This window comes from Calcarisporiella thermophila (assembly GCF_041956535.1).
Source record: "Calcarisporiella thermophila strain CBS 279.70 unplaced genomic scaffold VTP21scaffold_8, whole genome shotgun sequence".
Taxonomy (NCBI): domain Eukaryota; kingdom Fungi; phylum Calcarisporiellomycota; class Calcarisporiellomycetes; order Calcarisporiellales; family Calcarisporiellaceae; genus Calcarisporiella; species Calcarisporiella thermophila.
In genome coordinates, this window is record NW_027192198.1 from 118419 (window position 1) to 139001 (window position 20583).

Genomic DNA, 20583 nt, shown 5'->3' on the forward strand with positions numbered 1-20583 from the left:
TCAATTGACAGTAACACTCTTCCCTTGCGAATCAACAAAGCTCCCGTGAAGTGAAGGGAGCGTGAATTCGCCAATTCTGGCCCGCGCCAGCTCTTTGAAAGTCTTTCCATCCAACACTACAAGGAAACAATCTTCCGATGTAGCCGAGTTCACCACGCTCACTACCGCACCATCATCTTCTTCGGTTGCTCCCGGTCGTGGAATGAAAATAGGCTCTGAGCACGAATAGCCCGGCTCTTCCCAATTGATAGTGGTACCCTTTTCAAGATCTCCCTTGCCAAGTCCGCTGAGGAGACCCTCTCCTCCTTTTGTTTTTGTAACGGTCACTCCATATACATATCGGTTACGGCGGCGCTCAAAGTTAGAGTTGATGCGTGCGAGCTCAAACTTCACATTGGTATCGTGCACTTCAACCTTTGCCACCGTCTTATTGTTTGGCTCGCTTTGTTGACGAGCCACTTCCCTTATGTTGCGCAGGCGATATCTCCGCACCATGACTTTAGGTCCGGGTTTCTTCTCCGAAGGATTGTAATATCCGGCCGGCTGTGCCTCTCCCGGCTTTTTTCCAAACTCATACGACCACCAGATAACGTCGGCGTTGTCGTATGCACTTGCATCAAAAACGATGTCGTCCCCTTCGTCCCAAGCATTGAGCGTGTGAAACGCGAAGCAAGGCGGTCCTTCATAGGTGGCAATATGGCCCCCCGAAATACGATCTACGACGTGGTATAGTGTAGGGAGTTTCTCATCCCAATAGAATGAATCGACTAAATTGCCATAATATAAGACTGAGAGACCTCCCCAACTCTAAAAGGAAAAGTGATCAGTGAGACTTTGAAACTAATCAATGGAAGCTTCGGTCAGGCTAACTTACATAATAGAGAGGGTAGTTGGGGAGAATAATATATTTGTCGGTCATGGAGAAGGAATGGATATAGGATGGAACGACCGGCTTGCCGGTAACCAAGTGTTTACCTACGTCTCCAAAGATGCGCACGCTGCTGTCTCTGCCGAGGCCGAAGAGTCGGAACTGCATGGTGCGACCAAATTTGAAAACAAAGTTCACGTATTCTTTCTCGTCTTCTTGATGATGCGCTGCGCTGAGATCCCCTTTAAGTCTTTCGTCAAATAGGCCGTAATCGAATAGTTTAATTGGCTCTAGAGTGATGGGGTCCAGCTGCTGCAAACTATTGGCATCGGTCTTGGCGACTAAGGCGCCCTTCTCTCCAAGTGGGAAGTTGGGTGTCACAGTCACGTTGACAACAGAGCTGCTCGGGTCTCGCTTTTCCGTTCTGGCACCCTTACCTCCAAGGGTCATTTTATAAAAAGATTGTAGGCGATGGAAAATGGTCTGGCATGGATCTCGACCAAAGGAAAAGGCAGGCTCGCCTCTCAGGAGACGCTCTTCATAAGCGCGCGCGGTTCGACGATTTGAGTAGCGCACTTTTCCATCGGCAAATTCGAAGCGATGGACTACAGGAAGCGCGTCAAAGGGGTGATTCACGGTGTATTGACGCGTGCCGTCCGGGGAGGAGAGGTGGAAGACCCCACCACCCATGCGGTAAAGCACCCCACTTACCCAGGCCGGAAGCTTGCCCTCCACATCCAGGGCAATTTGTTGGGTAATCTCATGGCAATTTGTGAACGGTTTCATTTTGTCTTGCTATTATTCGAGAGCAAGGAGAAGTCTGATCAAGTGGTATAAAGTGGATATTCTTATCTTTTCTCATGAATTGCTGCGTATTTATATTCATTCGTGCATAAACATTACCGCATCCTTTCTGCTCTTGGCTATTATCGGTCATTATTGCCAAATCCGCTATCCTAAGGCCGAGTATGGATTGAGAGGCGGTAATGTCAATAGCTCGGATGTTTTTCACCAATTTTGTTATCCGTATGCCGAAAATGTGTTTACTCCGCCTTCTTTTTGCAAATCGGCCTCATTAGCGCAGCCAATGGGATGAGTGGGCTGTGCATTAGGAATCTCTTTTTACTGTAGAACGTTAATTATTTGATACCTATCAAAATAGCCAAGCCATCTTTCCATAACTTTTTTATAACCTTATATAGCGACCATCCCATTTATCGAAGTATTAAAAACCTATCTAACTTAGACTGCCTTTGGCTATAATGTCTATTAGAAAACCTCGGGAACTGTGCCAATAAATACTTATCCTAGCCTGCTCACCCAAGAGTGAACATCCCTGCTGCGCCGTTGCGCTTCTGTGCACTCTAGTTTTCCTATTAAGCGGAAGCCAGCTTGGAGCTTTACCTAAGAGAGGCCTTTATTGGATATTGTGATAATAAAAAATAGATACATAAATACGGCCATGTGACAAAAAATATGAAGAATTACGGCGAGATGGATCTTTCGAATATAGATCAAGCATTAAGCTAATCAAGAGTAGTCTCCTTTGATAACTGCACGGCATCCTTTGGTTGGCATCCCAATTGGGCAATTGCCGTCGTTGCAGCATCGGAGGCAATAGATGCCCTCGTTTGGCTCGACAAACGAAACGAATTTCTTGTATTTTTTGCAGATTGAACCGGGCGGAGCTCGCACGCTGAACTGCCCGCCCTGGTCATGCTTCTTGAGGTTATACTTCTTCCGGTCTAATCTCCCGGTGATTTGGACATATTTCCTCTTGGCCACGAAATGAGCCGAGATAATAAAGCCGCCGGGAAAAGTGCGGTGTCCGGGAGCTTGCAACTGGGAAGTTTCTTTAGTGCAGAAGGACACTGCATCATGGATATGGCCCGGGATACTTCCACCCGGCGAGGGCGGCAAGAAGAGACAGAAGTTTGTGTCGCTGATGGCAGCCAAAGTCTTCCCAGGAGGATCAGCAGGGGCGCGCTTGATTGCACTAGCAGCAGCCAGGCCCATCAGAGCCAACAGTTGAAGAAGGGTAGTGCGCATATCGATAAAGGCTTGTGTTCAAGTGTCTTGTTTGATTGATAGTGATTGATATAGAGCTAGAGGAGGTTGTTGACAGCTTATATACCTATTGAGAAAAGACTGACATTTTTAGAACGGAAGGTCAGAAGATATGGATGGTGGTTTATATTTTTAGAGAATAGTGCAACAAGAGAAGCCGAAAGGTATTTTTAGCGGGTGTTGTGTTGAGCGAGGACAGAGAAAGTATTTTTCGCGAAAAAATGAGATAGCAAAAATAGTGGCAAAATGGCTGTCTTTCGGTGAGGAATCAACGTAAGCAGAAAAACAGAAGGAGCTAAGCCCCCTTGTTCCGGAATAACAAAAGCGTCTTGGGCCGCAGGGATAGAGTACTCGTGCATTAGTCTACCCTACATGCGTTCGTGTGAAAAACACGCGATAAACTGTACGCAACAGTAAAGCGTCCAATATATGCCTATTTTTAGACGGGATTTCAGAGAGATCTGGCTTTCTTCCCCTTAGATTTTGCTGAATATTTGAAAATCAGACTAATTTAGTCGAGAAGTACATCGTTTAATAAAGCGAGGATTTCCCGGCGAGTATCTCTAAGCATTAAACAGATTTCTCTAATGGTATGTATTGGAAATTACAATGCGTTGAAAATCCTACTCATTAACCTCCAGGGAACATCAAAAGTCTTTTTTTTTTAATTTAGGAAAAAGGGTTCAGATTTGAATTGCGCGAAAAACTCATATGGAGGTCTTGTGACAAAGTATTTTTAAACTGACAAAGGTAGCCTCCCAAATAATTTTAATTACCTTTTGAGTAGTTCTAGCTCGCCACTTTGCGCAAGATTTCCCATTGTCAAGAGATAGGAAATAGCGGGATCACCCTGAAATGTATTTAATTTTTTTTTGTTTTGCTTCGTGGATTATTCAGGCTCACTAGTGATAGCAGAAGACAGATTCAACTTCAATCTTTTGAAATTATCTAGTCACACATTATGACTGATTTACTGTGCATGCCTTAAAGCTGTTTCCGAACATGCATACCTCCCGCATGCTACTGTAAAAAACGTGAAGATGTCCAGCGAGTTGCAATAAGCCAAAGGTTGGCGGAAATCGTAGATTGCCGCAGAAGCATATTAAATCAAAACCACATCTAAATGTTTCTGCTAGAGTTGCACGATAACTACGTTGACGCGTGTCCATATTTAATAGAATACAGAGTTAGAATTAGACCAGTTATTACTTCCCCAAAAAAGGTGTATATGGCCGTAGATGAAATCAACGTAGAACTGAATGTAAACCCGGACTCAATGCCTTGAATGATCCTGTTTAAAATCCCATTAAAAACTACTAAAGAAAGTTGGCCTAATTGCAATTGGTGCCCTACTAACCTTGTGGTTTTTCACTCCCCTTCCACCTCCCAAACATGAGATATTCTATGAATAGCCTCTGAGAAGCTCTCAGAAATACGCTACTTTATTTGGATCACAAGAGATTTTGTCTTATTTGAAATATTTGAAAGATGCATTGGTTTATTCCTTGACTTAGGTTGTCCAGATGGTGTAATATTTTCTCTAGAAAATCAACCTGTTTTTCTATTTTAATTCACAGCACCTTCCTCATTAATAACTGGGTTTGGAAGCAGTCGTGAATAATAAAACCATTAAGTCAACTGTCAAACTTACGATTGGGGTGATACCCAAGCCACGATTGATAAATGAGGGAAAGGGCACCCAAATTTGTCTGTTAATCAATCTGATTCCATCATTCTTACCTTGTGATCTGGATGTGAGCTAGTCTCAATGGACATCTATCCGCACTTGATATAATACAATATATACATATATTGCTTTCATAAATTGGCTGCTCTCATACATTATTCGAATCGACACACTTCATTTCACGTACCTGATAGACTAGACCCGTTCCCCCAATTCTTACCCATCATTTCCGTAATCAGCGATTATTTTTCTCTTTTATTATTGCGTTTAGCGTGTCATATTAATACAGGACAATCTATTTTTAATGGCGAGTAATTCTAAGTAGGCGCCGCTGTTCTTTTATTTTTAAATAGATTGTTTGATTTTTACGCGCCAACCTCGATTGTGTTTTTATCCTAGGAAATTTTCAAGCATTGAGGATGAGCTAGCCTACTACAAACAACAAGCGAAACAGCTGGCCGAAGCTCTAAACGAAACGCAGGCAGGGCTCGATGAATTCCAGCAATCGTCACGTGAGCTCGAGGATGAACTTGAACGCGAATTAGAATTACGGGAGAGACGATGTCGAGAGCTCGAAGGACGTGTTGAGATATTGGCTGGCGAGGTGGAGGAATGGAAAGATAAATATCGTGATAGTCAAAAGGTGGCAAATCAGACAGCAGAGCAGATGCAGCGTGAAATCGAGACTTTACGTAGTTTGCACGAAACGTTCAAGGTGAGAACACGAGAGCTGGAGCTAGATAATGACGATCTCGAGAGAACTGAGAGGTAAATTGATCGTGCTTGGGCACAGAATATCTCCAGATTGTCAGGTTGGAATTTCTTATATTCTTTTATGGGTACACATTTATAGAGCTGCGCAGAGTAGTCTACAAGACCTGGAGTCAAAATTCAATAAAATGGTGGAGCGAAATGCAATGCTAGAGAATGAACTAGAGATTAAAACACAACTTCAAGAACAAAATCAGCGACTAAAGGATGAATTACGAGGTGAGAACATTTCCGCGCTGTTAAGGAAAGCTCACAGCGGTTACTAAATACTCCATTTTTTTACTGCCTCCCCATTTCCACCTCTCAGATGTAAATACGGAAATGGCTGTCTTGAAGCAGAAACTTCAGCATCAGGAGGAGCGGCGCAAGATGGCCTCTATCATGGAAATCCCGATGACGCCACGCACATCACGGCTAGGAGAGAATAACCACAACCATTACAAAACCCCGATGCGTGGATTCCGCACTCCCGCAGCTATGCCCATGTCTCCGCTTACGCCGGCCAATAACCCCGTAAGAATGGTGCAGGAAATGGTTGGGCGTGTGAAAACATTAGAGGCCCGACTTCAATCCTGTCGTTCTACGCTGGTGGCCCCCCTCTTAACCACCGGTCCAACCACGGCCACCGACGTAAAAACAGCACCCGTCGCCACGATAAGTCCACCCTCCTCCATCCCAATCGCTCCCAATTCCACCCTGATGAACCGCCCAGGCTCCCCTCGGCGGCCAACCTCGCCCGTTCCCCTCTCTCCAAAATACCGGCGAAAATCGCTAGGATTTCGTAGCGTGAGTGCGGCCGATTATCTACGAAATCATTGAGGATTTCTTTCTAATGTTAATACTATCCTTCCCATATGTTGTGCTCTATTTTATATTATTATGTTTTATATACACATTATGAATATACATTTTTTAATGTTTATCGAAAGCCGCTTTGAGAGGATGCGCTTATTTGCGGAAAGAAAAAACAAAAGAAATGTAAATCAAAGACGGTCCACTTTATAGAATCTCTTTCTAACTAAATAGCAAATTATTAATACATAATAACAAACACACTATGGATTGATTTAAACACGCCCCCGTGCTGTTCTTGCAATGCGTGATGGCGCCACTCGCCCTCTTGTTGTTGTCCCCCGTGGAATTGACGATCCAGCTCGTCCTCCTGAACTAGCTGTTGTATCCGCAGAGCGCATCGTAGCTCCCGTTGCTTTCACCCCACTAGCACCTGCTCCTCTGACAGATGATGTAGTTCGAGTGACGGTGGCACGGGCAGCTGGTCGTGTTGTTGTACGCGTGGTACCCCTTACGGAGGAGATGGTTCCGCGCAAATTGGATATGCCGCGACGGGTGGTGGTACCGCGTTTCTTTTGCTCTGCAGCAGCTAATGCAGCGGCTCTGGCCGCCGCCGCCTCCTGCTCTTGGCGGAGCCTTTCTTCATATTCTTTACGCTCTCGCTCAATTCGTTCTTCTTCCTCCCGCATGAATTCGATATCCTAGGTTCAACACTGTCAGCAAAAGAGATAAAAAAAGGCGAGTATAAAAATAGGTACAGCATCACCGCCTTGCCATGTTGGGTCCTCTAATAAGCGGCGAGTATGTTCTGCTTGGGATAGGATACTGATCCAAATATCGAGCAGGCGGTCTGTCTGATCTATCGTTTGAGAAAATTGCTAGACGATTCAAGTGATTAGATAGACATTAATCCCAATTGGAAGGCAGCGATCAAAATTTGGTATTTACCTGGAATCGACCTCGCACTGCTTGCATATTAGTGTTAATCCCCTCCATGCCTCTATTCATTTTCTTCAATGTTTCCAGCTCTCGTATTCGCTCTTCTCTAATCTCAGGATCATCATCCGTTTCTTCTTCGATATTCTCTGTAGGCTGCGACTGGTGTTTTAATTTTAAGTTGTGCTGGTGCAGGAGAACTCTTCGCTGCAGCTGATGTGCGGATGGAAGGGGGATATCAGGGAAGTCTGGAGAATAGTCGAGAAGTGAGGAATCGTGAGGCATCTGCTGTTCCAGGATATTATCATCAGTGTCGAGAGAATGGGAATGATCTACAGCAAGGAGGAAGGAATCATCTTCGGAGGTATCCATGATTGTGTTGTCTGGGAATGTTTCTCTTTAAAAAAGACGCGTTAGTCGCGTCTGGATTATATTTGACCTTTCGTGTGATGCATTATGCGGCGCAGCAAAATTTCTGACTTTCTAAAGGGTGTAATATTAAGATTAAAACAACTGAGAGATCGCAAAATTAAGCGATAGAGAATGGAAGATTCTGAGCACATTACGCAGGATCCAGCTCACACACAAGATAGCGAACAGAATACTATAGAAACCAATTCTACTAATGAAGATCATGCTCAGCAAACACAGGGATCCGACGACAATGAGGCACGTAGTTTAAATCCAGTGCCCAGTGTGCCTCCAGCACCGTTTGGTCAAGGAGAAGGCTCCCTGCATGCTTTCGCTCCGCCTCCAGTTTTTACTCTACCTCCCGGGTGGACACAGCATCAATCCCCAACTGGGCACCCGTACTTTTATAATTCAATCACCGGGCAAAGTAGCTGGGTGCCTCCTCCCCCGCAACCCCTTGCATATCCTCCTCCCCAAATGGCGCCAAGCCCAATCCCGAAACAGCCCACGGAAAAATCGCCCAAAAAAAAGGCTCCTAAAGACAAAGCAAAGTCTATGCGTCCCATTCCGGGAACATCTTGGCGGCTCGTCACCACTCACCAAGGCAATGAGTTTTATCACAATAAAGAGACGGGCAAATCTTCCTGGGTATTACCAGAAGAAATCCGGGAGGCAGTCGATAAAATGAAGCAAGAGGACAAAGAAAGAGAGCGAGAAGAGGAAGAGAAAAAGAAAAGAAAAGCCGAGGAGGAGGAGCTAGAGGCAAAGAGAGTGAAACGCGAGAATCAAGAGGACATGGAGTGAGTAGCGTTCTTCCTTTCGATTTTAGGTCTAACGATGCTATGTTTTTGGTATACTAATAAATAAGCAACTTTGCTAGAATAACCGAAGACGACTTTGCGTATCAGCTCCAGTTTATGGACGAAGAAACACGCCGTGAACTTGGGATAGAGGCAGAGCAGTCACAGGAAACAACTGAGGAAGAGAAAAGACCGGAGCGGACTTCAGGAATTCTAAGTGAAGAAGAGCGCAAAGAAGCGTTTCGACAACTTCTTCTTGAGTCAGACATCAATCCTTTTGGGACATGGGAGAAGGAACTCTCAAAGTTTATTCATGATTCGAGATATACTTGTATGCTATTTTTTTTCCGACAGAGCTACCGATTTGTCTAGAGATGTTTAACCTGAATTTTTTTTTGGAACAGTGGTGGAAAAGATTAAGGATAGGAAAGATATCTTTGATATGGTTTGCCGAAAATTGATCCAAGAGCGAAAATCCCAGAAAATAGATAAGCCAAAGGTAGAGCCATTTTTATTTTGATCGTCTGCTTGTAATCTTAATATATTTTCCCTGCCAACTTATTAGAGTGGCCGAGACCAATATTTGCAACTGCTCGCGGAAGAGACCACCCACCGCACCTACTGGGACGACTTCTCTCGTCGTTTCCGTCGCGACAAGCGGTTTACAGCTTTAGATAGCGCAAAAGAGCGCGAAACTCTGTTCAAGGATCATGTGGCGAAGTTGAGAGAGAGTATGTAAAACTATCACCAATAGAGTGGGTGACCGAGGCGCTAAATCTATTTTGTCACTCTATTTGTAGAGCGAAAAATGGAAATGAAGAAGGCGCGGGATGATTTCTTAGAGCTGTTGAAAGAGACGTCAGAAATTGGGCCTAATTCGAGCTGGAGGAAAATTAAACAAATCATCTGTGATGATCCACGATATGAAGCGGTGGGCTCTTCTACGGAACGAGAAGATATCTTTTATGATTATTGTCGACAGTTGGAGGATGAAGAAAGAGAAGAGCGAAGAAGAGAGAGGGAAAGGAGAGCCAAGTAAGGATTGAAGTCTTTCTAATCACCCCATGGCATGTTATGACTGATGCTTATTTGGTTCCCCACATTTGTTTAGAGAGGAAGCAAGTCTTCGTGAGCGTGAACGTGTCGTTCGAGCCCAGAAACATCGCCAGCTTCGTGAGATGGATAATCAAAAGTCAGCCGCTATCCGTGAGGAGGCCGTCGGCCAGTTTAGATCTCTGCTGGTTGATTTTGTTCGCTCCCACCAACTGACCTGGTCCGAAAAACGAGCGGATTTGGAGCGCGACCCGCGGTTCCACCCGTCCACCTTAACAGAGGATGAGCGTAAGAGGCTATTTGCCGAGCATACAGACGAAATTTACAGAAAGCGAGTTAAGCAATATCAGACACTGCTCGATGCATACCCACTCAATGCCGAATGGTTAGAAATTCGTGATGCAGTCCGGGAGGATCCAAGAACCACGCGCCTAACTAAAGAGGAAAAGCTACTGGAGGAACTTTTTGACCAGTATCAGAGGGAAAGACAACAGCGAGCTATCGAGGAGTTTCTAGAATTGCTTAATGAGAGTCATTTCCTGGAATTCAGAGTACGCTGGGTGGTCATGGGGGGGGGAGGTGGGCGAGGATGGACAGCCGCCCGAGAAAAAGCCTGTGTTGGATTATAATGAAATTATTGACGTTCTCAAGGTGAAACCCTCCGCTCTGCTAGTTATTTTGCGTTGATCTAACCTCCGGTCTTTTTTACTTACAGGAGGACAAGAGATACCATGCTCTGGACCATGTTCCGGAAGAGCGAGATAAGTTAGTACGCAACCATATTAAAAAGGTGGAAGACCGTGCATCAAAGATCAAATCAGTTCATGTTAATCATTAAACAATACATTATTTATGGGCAATAAAGAGGGAATATCAACTAACAAAGGCATGGTTGTCGGTTCACACTCTTATCCATTTCCTTCAAACACCACTTGTGCAATCACATATTCACCATCATGAGAAATAGAGACATGAGCCCGTGATATTCCCAGCTTTTTCGCGTTTTCAATGCGAAGTTGAGGCTTTCCTATAAATAAGAGATGAGTCAGGCGAAAATAGAGTCCAGCATCTGTGCACACACCATTAACTTTATAAAGTGTAACTTCTTTCCAATTCAGACGATGCGATGGATAAAGCGCCTTATAACATGCCTCTTTCACGGTCCATCTACAAATACAGCTCAACATTTACGGTCTGGGGCATTTAATCAATGAAGAAATTACCTTGAAGAGAGAAAAGAAACGGGGTCATTTTGCCATGGTTCCTCCTGCTCCGCGGGGCTGAGTATCCTCCGAGCGAATAACTTGGGGTTAGTCGGTCGTCGCGACAAAAGTGCTTGCAACCGTGGGATGTGGAGCATGTCGACTCCTATGCCCACAATCATTGTGGAAAGAGAGTTATTGTGGCGCAGATATCTCTTGAGTGATATTAAAAATTAATTTTTTCGTTGGAGGCAGGTGGTCATTGCCTCCAACAAACCCCCTACCCTTATCGCACGTCTACTGAACACCTCGGCTTGAAAATGTATAGTTCGTACGGACGGCACCAATACCAGCAACAGCAACAACAATCCATACACCAAACCTACTCACACTCACACCGTAGTTATCCGTATCGCCCAACTACCGCCTCACCCCCACCGCTTCAACACCCTGTCCCCACACATCCATTTCATGTCCGCGACGCACCCACCCCACCCCCCGCACCAAGACATTCCAGTCATGCACAGCCTTACTATTCCATGTATGGAGATCAATCTCAATTCTCAGGAAGACAACTGCATCAACAGCATGGAATGGACTTTAACCAAATGCTAGGAATTGATGACGCTACGGCAAGACTGGGGGTACAGTTTGGGAAATCGGCTGTCATGGCGGGCCACGAATATATGGAGAAAAATGTGCGGAGAGAGAATTCAGACTAGTGAAAGTGCTTGCATTAATCTGATTTTATTGCTCCAGCTAAACAGATACGTTAACATATCGACGCTTAAATACTACTTTAACGTCACAAACACATACGTGCTTGGCAAAATTAAACTGCTAGTCTTCCCGTGGCGACATAAAGTAATTAAATTATACGGCCTAATCTGTAGGTAGTGTTGGGTTTGTATCATAATTTTGTCTTTATTCTAGCCCTGGGCTCGAGCAATAAAGCGGTCAGAAAACACGGGGCAAATAGAGGGCTATCGGCCACCAAGAGAAGATATTAACTCGCCGGACCTGTACATACCAGGTGAGTTACACTAAAGCTTTCCAAAGCCCCCGCTTTTCCGCTCAAATCGTGTAACCCCGATATTAGCAATGGCATTCGTAACGTATGTTTTACTAGTCGGACTAATACAAGGACGAGCGCGAAGGTAAATTCATATCGCTGTGACTCCCCAGACTTTTCTTTCAGTGTGCTAACGCGCTCGGCGATGAAGATTCCACCCGGAGCTACTGGGATTGACCGCTTCAAGTGCCATGGCAACGATGATCTTCGAGATGGTTGTAATCAAGCTTGGCTGTTACCTGTTAAACATTTCCACAGATATTCAGCTCTTTGACTTGCTCGCTTACTCTGGGTACAAATTTGTCGGGTTAGCACGCTATTTTTGGTCCCTTTCTTGTGCAGAAAATTTCCTAATACTTCGCGCTATGAAACATAATAGAGTCATCATTACATTACTCGTAAAATTAGTGTTGCCGAGTTGGATGGCTTGGGCTACATATCTCTATACCGCACTCGCCATTGGCTTTTTTCTGGTAGAAGTATTTTCCTTCCAACAGAGCTGTATATCGAAGGGCTAACGTGCACATTCACTGCTAACAGCTACGATCCCTACGATACATGGTCCTGCCTGACTCGTCCACAACGACCACCACGGCCGCCAATGCCCCGCCATTGCGCAAGCGTCGTGTCTATTTCCTCTTTCTGATTTCTTCGCTGCAACTAGTCTTCATGTTCCTTCTCATCTAAATTAAATTGTCACATGCCACCATGTGACTGCTGATTTTATTCCCACTGTCATTCGGGTCATTTTGCTTCTTCACGGGAATTCTCGTGATAATAAAAACCCCTGTTCTGGCACACTTTCCTAGTTTTCTTCGTTTTGCCTTTTTTTTCCTTGTGAACTTACTTTTGTTTTCTTCGAGCCTCTTTGTTTTCTCTTTGCTTTTTCCCACTCCTCGCCCCAAACACTCAATTTTATTCAATATGTCCAATACTTCCGTCCCAGGCGTGTCTATTCTCGGCCCCGTCTCCGCCCAACATGCCGAAATCCTGACGCCAGAATGTCTCCAATTCTATGCAACCCTGCATCGTATCTTTAATACCACCCGCAAAAATCTTCTCCAGAGGCGCGTCTTCCGCCAGCAAGAACTCGACCGTGGCGTCCTACCTGATTTTCTGCCCGAGACTGCACACATCCGCAATGACCTTCATTGGCGTGCGGCAAAACCTGCCCCAGGATTGCGCGACAGAAGGGTGGAAATCACCGGGCCCGTTGACAGGAAAATGGTGATTAATGCCTTAAATTCCGGGGCCATGACCTACATGGCTGACTTTGAAGACAGTCATGCGCCAACCTGGGAAAATAATCTGGATGGACAAATTAACATGAGAGATGCGGTTCGGGGAACCATTTCTTATGTTGGACCCAATGGAAAAGAGTACAAGTTGAGACAGGATGGAAAGGTGGCCACACTTATCGTCAGGTAGGTGTATTTCGCGAAAAAAGGTCTAATTCATTTCATTAACAACTATAATTTTTAGACCCCGCGGATGGCATTTGGACGAGAAGCATGTCATCGTCGATGGCCAGCCTGCATCAGCGTCCATTTTCGACTTTGCTCTCTATTTCTTCCACAACGCTAAGGCATCCATTGAACGAGGATTTGGACCGTACTTCTATTTGCCGAAGATGGAATCGCATCTAGAAGCAAGGTAATTCATCAACACTATTAGGAGAAGTGATATTGTGCGATTACTGAAAGGGGACATGTTGTCTAGACTTTGGAACGATATCTTCAATGTCGCGCAGGATATGATCGGTATTCCCCGCGGGACCATTCGTGGCACTGTTCTCATTGAAACCATTCTTGCCGCATTCGAGATGGACGAGATCATTTATGAGCTACGTGAACATTCCTCAGGACTTAACTGTGGCCGCTGGGATTACATTTTCTCCGTTATCAAGAAATTCCGTCTCAACCCACTTTTTGTTCTCCCAGACCGCTCCGATGTGACCATGACCGTACCATTCATGGATGCTTATGTGCGACTTCTGATCAAAACTTGCCACCAGCGCGGAGTTCACGCCATGGGTGGAATGGCTGCTCAGATCCCAATCAAAGATGATCCCAAGGCCAATGATGCTGCTATGGCCAGAGTTAAAGCCGATAAATTGCGTGAAGTCCTTGCGGGCCATGATGGTACATGGGTTGCCCATCCAGCGTTGATTAAAATCGCGATGGATATCTTTAATGATCATATGCCTCAACCGAACCAAATTCACATTCGCCGGGATGATGTTCATGTGACAGCCAAGGATCTCTTGAACATGCGCGTCCCAGGAGCGATCACCGAAGCCGGAATCAGGAACAATCTCTCGGTAGGATTGATCTATATGGAAGCCTGGCTTCGCGGCGTTGGCTGTGTCCCGATTCACCATCTCATGGAAGATGCTGCCACGGCGGAAATTTCGCGCTCACAGTTGTGGCAATGGGCCCGCCACCGCAGTGTTACACGTGAGGGCAAGGAGATCACTCCCGAATGGTTGCTCCAACTTCTGAACGAAGAAGTTGAGAAGCTGAAGCAGCAATTGGGCGGCCAACGGTTCTCTGCATCGAAATTCGAGCTTGCCAAGCGTTACATGGCCACTCAGATCACTGGCGACGACAAATATGCAGACTTTTTGACAACCCTTATTTACAATGAAATCATAACCACAGGATCAAACAAAGCTAAGATCTAAAAAAATATGAAATAACATATGTTATTTAGTGTTATGAACAAGATGTTTGCGTGTACATTTTATTATATATTCCTAAAAATAAATGGATATTGTAGTAATTCTACATCAAGTAGTAGTTTGTGGTACAGTGTAGAAATGGGCATATAATGGATTCAATATTTGACGTGTGACACTGTCGCGTCTTCTCTAAACCCATGCAATGCAACGAAGCTAGAGCCCTTATTTTTTCTTATTGCTATTCTTAACGATCTTGAGATCGGTCAATGAATATTTGTCAGGTACACAGTTCACTTATATCCTCTTACTACTGTTTATTCCTATCATATTTTTATTGCAAGATGTTCTACAAAAAAATTTTCTTGTAGTGATATTAATTTGAAGGTAGTTGTCAAATAAACGCCTATATAAACCGAATGCAAAGCAAATTAGTGCTTGTGAAGAACATCAAGTAGAAGAGTCGTTATCCTCATTGATTATATGAAGGAAATAAGTACAGCCTCCTACGACATGTTCCAGTTATATTCTACTATTTTCTTCGCGAAATTAATGGCAAAAATACCCACTTCTGCAAGAAGAGTGTACTCTATCAACTCAGATGAATGACTGCTTAAATTTATGCTCATCCCATAATCTCGGGAATATAATGCTAAGCCACCAATCTCCCTAGACATGTATAAAAACCAGGTTATAGTGATAATTGATCCCTATCCTTGTGCACGGGCAAACCTGCATCAGTGAGGCTCAGCCGAGATCAGGTCATTGCTAATTGAAAACTACCCAGTTGCACGTCTAGACGCTTGCCCTTCGGGTGAGCGGCTAGCAATTTCTGGAGGTGTTCTGCACCAACAATTATAAAAAAAAGAAAAAGAGATCTTAATCTGAATTGCTATACCTAACTTGATCTTAGGATTAAGAATCCTCGTTCAAGGCAAATCCTCTCAGGATGATTGCACAACGCAAATTTTCCCTTTCGCTCACCATGTATTGTCGGTGTTTATCGTGGGAAAAATAGCACTAAATGAGCCACCTCCATTTTTATTATCACACCTTGACTCCGTGCTCCAAGTTATAATCTTTCTCATCAAGCAAAATATATTTGTAGTTCATCAAACATGTTACGTATTAATTCATTAATCCGGAATCACATCACAAGAGGAGTAAGTGTTTTTTTTTCAAGCGTAATTGATTCCTATGCCCAATCTTCATACCTATGGTTTCCTACTAGAAGAATGGTTCTCCTTTGATTCCTCTTCATCGTGCCTTTGCTTCTACCTACAATTCAGCAGTTGCGGGTCTCACCCCAGAGCAAGAAGAGGTATGCTAAATGAAATTGGCCTCTTTTTTTATTCTCTTACTGGCGAAGCATTTACTTATGGCGCCTGTTCACTCAATCCATCCAGTTCCGACTTGCTGTTCGTGAATTCGCCGAGCGTGAATTGGCTCCGCGCGCGGCAGACATTGACCGCACAAACACATTCCCATCCGATATGTGGCGCAAGCTTGGTGATATGGGCCTTCTTGGCATTACTGCACCTGAAAAATATGGTGGAATGGGACAGGGATACCTTTCTCACGTCACAGTCATGGAGGAGATTTCACGCGCCTCAGGATCCGTGGGACTTAGCTATGGCGCACATAGTAACCTATGTGTGAATCAGATCGTTAGAAATGGAAACGATGCACAGAAGGACAAGTATCTCCCAAAGCTGATTTCGGGCGAGCATGTTGGTGCGTTGGCCATGTCCGAGCCCGGAAGTGGGTCCGATGTGGTTTCGATGCGGTTACGTGCTGAGCGCAAAGGGGACCGCTATGTGTTGAACGGCAACAAGATGTGGATCACCAACGGCCCTGATGCGGATGTGCTTGTGGTGTATGCCAAGACGGACCCAAAGGCTGGGCCCAAGGGAATCACCGCCTTTCTGATTGAGAAGGGTTTCAAGGGCTTTTCGACTTCGCAAAAGCTTGATAAACTTGGGATGCGCGGATCGAACACGTGCGAGTTGGTGTTCGAGGATTGTGAAGTTCCCGTTGAGAATGTACTGGGTCAAGAGGGCAAGGGAGTATATGTATTAATGAGCGGGTTGGATTTAGAGCGGCTGGTTCTTTCGGGTGGGCCACTAGGGTAAGATCACAAAATCCCTCTTCATTCCTGAATGATAGCATTGAAAAACACCCCCCCCCCCTCCCTATCTTTTCTTCTGTGTACGTATATCCTCCAGTTTAATGCAGGCTGCCCTGGACATTGTCGTGCCTTATGTTCACACACGCAAGCAGTTCGGTCAGCCCATCGGTGAATTCCAGCTAATCCAAGGGAAATTGGCGGATATGTATACAAAAATGAACGCTTCGCGCGCCTATGTCTATGCGGTTGGTCGGGCTGCGGACAGCGGCCATGTGAGCAACAAGGATTGTGCTGGTGTGATCTTGTACTCGGCCGAGAGGGCCACCGAGGTATGCCTGGACGCCATCCAGTGTCTGGGCGGAAACGGTTATATTAATGATTACCCGACGGGACGCTTGTTGCGGGATGCGAAGCTCTACGAGATCGGTGCTGGTACCAGTGAGATCCGGAGGATGTTGATCGGAAGAGAATTCAACAAGGAATACCAAGAAAACTGAGAATTATCTGGGACTATTTGTGTAGTTGGTAACGAGTTTAGCAATAAACCTAAAGTTATATATTGTTGGTTTCCCGTCTCGGCCTCTGCTATTTGCCTGACTTTGAAGTGTTTCATAAGAATATACTGTATTAGTCCTAAAATAAAAAAATGGAAAAGAAAGAGAACAATCACTCAATTATCAACAGGAAATATTTCAGAAAGGAGAAAAAAAGGAAGACAAAAGCAACAAATAAAATTAGGGCAGGTAGGGGGAGAAGGGGAAATCGTATTAAAACAAGAAATATGTTATAAAGAGGAAAAGAAGGCACAAAAAAATTAACTATTGAAAGATATGAGAAAAATAAACTTAAATGTAAGCAAATGTATCTTACTTATTTTTAAAAAAATTGGTGGAAATAATTAACCCCAGCGAACAAACTCCCCCATTCCTCCCTCTTGGTCATCAGTGTGGGGTGGAGCCGTGGCCGGCAAACGTCCGAAATTCGAGATATCGAATTCATTGCCCAACGGAATATACAGTTCTATTATACGCCCAAACTTTAGTTCGAAATCCATGAAAAAAAAAACAGGCGTTGTATACAAACCATTGTCATTGGGAGAATCCAACTTCACAACAAACTCATTGAAGGCCTTGTCCCCACCATCCTCTTCGGCAGCAGCTGCAAACAACTCCCCAAACTCCGTTGCATCACCCATAGGCATATCTTCTATATCATCCTCTGGTCTCATAGTCGTGGAAGGGGTGGTGGAGGGGGTCGCAGCAGAAAGAGATGGAGAGTGGGACGCACCACGGGGGTGGGGCGGAGGATGATAGGGTGCATATCGTCTGGAGTGGGTCATATGGGGCGATTCTCCCCCCTCTAGCCCTTCTGTCTTGCTTAGTGCCGTTGAGGCAGTTCCTTCTGAGCCACTCTCTTTATTCTCCACGATTTGAAGGGTTGAGAAGCGCCTATGCAATATCGAACTTTCGCCCCCATTTCCTCCCGCTGCACCATTACCGGCGCCAGCCTCTTCTCCTGTAGAACTAGAATTCGCACTGCTGGAGGCGGTGGCGGTATTTTCCGACGCCTGTTTCATCCGCGCCGCATTCCGCTCCTCCAGCAACCGCTGCATCAGGATAGCCTTCTTCCCTGTCGCTGGCTTTCCACGCTTGCGTAACATTTCCTTTAGCTCCGCCACCGTCACATCATCAAAATTGATGCGCTCTAGCTCCGCATCCAGGCGGCGCTGCTGCTCAGGGGTCGCGGCGGCGGCAAGACGCACAATAGGCTTAGAGGTGTGGAGAAACCCTCCGCCAGCACGTGGAATCTGTACAGGGGGTAAACGTGCGGCGGATGTTGGTGCAAAATTTTCGAGAGGAACGGAGCGCGGAATGGTGTTGTTCTGGCCATTGACCTGCATGGGGCCACCGGTTAGATTGTAGGGTGCCGGGGGTAGTGAGGTAGAGCGCTTACGCCCACGAATATCCCGCAGAGGACTCGATGCCTGCAAATGTGCTGGGTTTAGCACTCCCCCAGACAATGCCGAGATCAGTTCATCGGGCGTTGCTGGACGACGCCCCTCATTGAATTCAAACGTATTGGGGGTGGAGGGACGCCAGCCCTCCAGATCCCCCCCACGTGGAACACGAATTCCGCCGGATGGAGAGGCGGTGCGCATCATCTTCATGCGGGTGCGAATTGGACCTCCCGTATGATTTTGGTGACGCTGGTGGAATTCAAAATCGCTTGGAATATGAGTTGGGGAGGGAGGGGCTGATAACGCCCCCAAATTTGGCGGTTGAACGTGAACAGGTAGAGGGCTGGCCGAAGGGCTTCCCGGGTTGGAGATAGTCACCCCAGAAGTTGCCTGATGTGTAGTCATTGGCACGGAGGTAGGGGCATTGAAAAGCGTATTGAGAGCCTGTGAGCTGACCTGCATAGAGATAGGACGCCGCTTAGCATTTCCATTGGCTTGCACGCGTGATGTTTGTTGAGAGAGTGGGGAGGGGATGTTAGTTTGACCGGTGGCAAAATTGGATGGCTTCTGAGGGATGGAGCTGGTAGAGAGACTACGTCTCCGTCGACCGGGTGGGAGGGGATCGCCATGCGGAAGAAGCAAAGTGTCATTCAACCCTCCAGCCATCTGTGAGTTAAACACGTTTGCACCTGATCCTGCAGCTGCATCTGATACTCCGAGCCACGGCAATTGATCCCAGACGGAAGAGTCGTGTTTTTCCACATCGAAAGTGTGGTTATCTAGTGACAAATAATTTGCCATAGACGATTCACCAGCGGGTTGCTTATTGTTTAGATACTCAATAGATCCCGTTTCCTGGTCCAATTGTGAGGATAAAGCCTTCATTGGATCTATGCAATTCTCCTGTTCTGCTTGATGTTGCCCCTGCTGCTGCTGCTGCTGCTGCTGTTGCTGATGTAAAATCGCGAGGAGTTCATTAGGTTCTAATCCTGCCGCTTCTAGGCCTTGCCACAAATTTTGTACATCTCCTATATTCGCCCAGTCTACATTAGGCGATGCGTGTGCCAGTCCTTCCAATTGCGCTTGGTTAAACATGAAATTCTGTTGATCATTGAGAGTAATTCCATCGCCACCAGATGTTAAACCTTGCATTAGGAGCTTGGTCGCTTCCGAGGTGCTCATTTCTCCGAAAAGCGAATTGAGTGGAATGTTGGACGAGTGCGGAGGAGAGCTGTGCTGATCTGACGATTGAGAGGGGTTGTGGCCGTTCTGCTGTTGTTGGCCACTCATATCTGTTTCAGGTGATCTGATATGGCTCTCGTGTTCACCCGACTGTTCATTATGGCCTGCGAACAGCTCTGAATCATACGAGAGTCCCTCTGCCAGCACTGTAGGCGAAGTATTGGGATTTGGCTGAAACATCAGGTGAGAAAAAAGGGCGGTTCTCCAGAGATAAATGTGAAGATGAAAATGTGGGGATGAATATAAGAAATGGACGAATCTCAGAGAACAGGTAGCTTTGCTAATAAATAATTCTATATATCAATGGGGATGGGGAGAGGAAAGATAGAAAAAAAAAAAACGGGGCTATTGCGACCTGGAGAGCAATCCTTATAGTTCGCCAAAAATTCGGGGGAAGAAAATTAATATTTTTAGGGCAAAAAAAAAGGGAATAAAGTCAGCACTTTGACATTTCCAGGTGTATCAAAAATATGAATTAAGAAAATCAACTCACTTATAATTAGTTTATTGTCAGTAAGCTTTGTCTTTGTTCTTATTTGCCGTAAATTCGGTTGAAACTGATTAGAAGGAATTCCAGCGAGTTTTAGAGATGATAAAAAAGTTGGCTGATATGTCTGAAAACTGGTGGCTTCGTCAACTTGGCCCATCGCCAATTCCGAAGAGTCGATCTATGGATATTTGAGGAAGATATTGAAAAAAAGGGGTGAGAACTGGATGAAGACATTTGTTTCCCGCAAAAACCTGCCATTCCCTTGACAAGCAAAATATATCGGTAACACCCATGAAACACACATATACATATTTTTGTTCCCACTTTCCCGAAATAAAGTATATAGACATTATAACCCTTCACCAAATTACTCATCCTCTCTGATTCTTATTGCCGCGCCCCCCGAAAAGTTCAAGCTAGTCTATTTTTA

The 20583-nt window shown here is 45.3% G+C and overlaps 10 protein-coding genes across 10 annotated transcripts; 5 read left to right on the forward strand and 5 right to left on the reverse strand.

Moving 5' to 3' along the window:
* On the reverse strand, positions 1-1654 carry VTP21DRAFT_10870 (uncharacterized protein; the record flags this gene model as incomplete). Its single annotated transcript, XM_069390253.1, has 2 exons — positions 1-807; positions 875-1654. The coding sequence occupies 2 exons, from the start codon at positions 1652-1654 to the stop codon at positions 1-3; spliced, it is 1587 nt and encodes a 528-aa protein (XP_069252420.1).
* Positions 1655-2398: 744 nt separating this feature from the next.
* VTP21DRAFT_10871 (uncharacterized protein) lies at positions 2399-2917 on the reverse strand (the record flags this gene model as incomplete). Its single annotated transcript, XM_069390254.1, has 1 exon — positions 2399-2917. The coding sequence occupies one exon, from the start codon at positions 2915-2917 to the stop codon at positions 2399-2401; it is 519 nt and encodes a 172-aa protein (XP_069252421.1).
* Positions 2918-4926: 2009 nt separating this feature from the next.
* On the forward strand, positions 4927-6212 carry VTP21DRAFT_10872 (uncharacterized protein; the record flags this gene model as incomplete). Its single annotated transcript, XM_069390255.1, has 4 exons — positions 4927-4943; positions 5022-5390; positions 5476-5612; positions 5701-6212. The coding sequence occupies 4 exons, from the start codon at positions 4927-4929 to the stop codon at positions 6210-6212; spliced, it is 1035 nt and encodes a 344-aa protein (XP_069252422.1).
* A 248-nt stretch (positions 6213-6460) lies between these two features.
* On the reverse strand, positions 6461-7493 carry VTP21DRAFT_10873 (uncharacterized protein; the record flags this gene model as incomplete). The annotated part of the gene is made up of 3 exons (XM_069390256.1): positions 6461-6886; positions 6944-7063; positions 7134-7493. The coding sequence occupies 3 exons, from the start codon at positions 7491-7493 to the stop codon at positions 6461-6463; spliced, it is 906 nt and encodes a 301-aa protein (XP_069252423.1).
* Positions 7494-7664: 171 nt separating this feature from the next.
* On the forward strand, positions 7665-10223 carry VTP21DRAFT_10874 (uncharacterized protein; the record flags this gene model as incomplete). Its single annotated transcript, XM_069390257.1, has 8 exons — positions 7665-8332; positions 8413-8663; positions 8737-8831; positions 8898-9063; positions 9133-9367; positions 9444-9936; positions 9992-10036; positions 10101-10223. 8 exons carry the CDS (start codon positions 7665-7667, stop codon positions 10221-10223), a joined length of 2076 nt encoding a protein of 691 aa, XP_069252424.1.
* Positions 10224-10293: 70 nt separating this feature from the next.
* Positions 10294-10769, reverse strand: VTP21DRAFT_10875 (uncharacterized protein; the record flags this gene model as incomplete). Its single annotated transcript, XM_069390258.1, has 3 exons — positions 10294-10412; positions 10467-10552; positions 10609-10769. 3 exons carry the CDS (start codon positions 10767-10769, stop codon positions 10294-10296), a joined length of 366 nt encoding a protein of 121 aa, XP_069252425.1.
* Positions 10770-10907: 138 nt separating this feature from the next.
* Positions 10908-12346, forward strand: VTP21DRAFT_10876 (uncharacterized protein; the record flags this gene model as incomplete). Its single annotated transcript, XM_069390259.1, has 7 exons — positions 10908-11285; positions 11347-11451; positions 11521-11620; positions 11687-11744; positions 11811-11966; positions 12039-12138; positions 12200-12346. The coding sequence occupies 7 exons, from the start codon at positions 10908-10910 to the stop codon at positions 12344-12346; spliced, it is 1044 nt and encodes a 347-aa protein (XP_069252426.1).
* Positions 12347-12583: 237 nt separating this feature from the next.
* Positions 12584-14342, forward strand: VTP21DRAFT_10877 (uncharacterized protein; the record flags this gene model as incomplete). The annotated part of the gene is made up of 3 exons (XM_069390260.1): positions 12584-13083; positions 13142-13312; positions 13379-14342. The coding sequence occupies 3 exons, from the start codon at positions 12584-12586 to the stop codon at positions 14340-14342; spliced, it is 1635 nt and encodes a 544-aa protein (XP_069252427.1).
* Positions 14343-15454: 1112 nt separating this feature from the next.
* On the forward strand, positions 15455-16961 carry VTP21DRAFT_10878 (uncharacterized protein; the record flags this gene model as incomplete). The annotated part of the gene is made up of 4 exons (XM_069390261.1): positions 15455-15499; positions 15568-15657; positions 15743-16464; positions 16562-16961. 4 exons carry the CDS (start codon positions 15455-15457, stop codon positions 16959-16961), a joined length of 1257 nt encoding a protein of 418 aa, XP_069252428.1.
* Positions 16962-17362: 401 nt separating this feature from the next.
* VTP21DRAFT_10879 (uncharacterized protein) lies at positions 17363-19843 on the reverse strand (the record flags this gene model as incomplete). The annotated part of the gene is made up of 2 exons (XM_069390262.1): positions 17363-17484; positions 17548-19843. The coding sequence occupies 2 exons, from the start codon at positions 19841-19843 to the stop codon at positions 17363-17365; spliced, it is 2418 nt and encodes an 805-aa protein (XP_069252429.1).
* Positions 19844-20583: the final 740 nt, after the last annotated feature.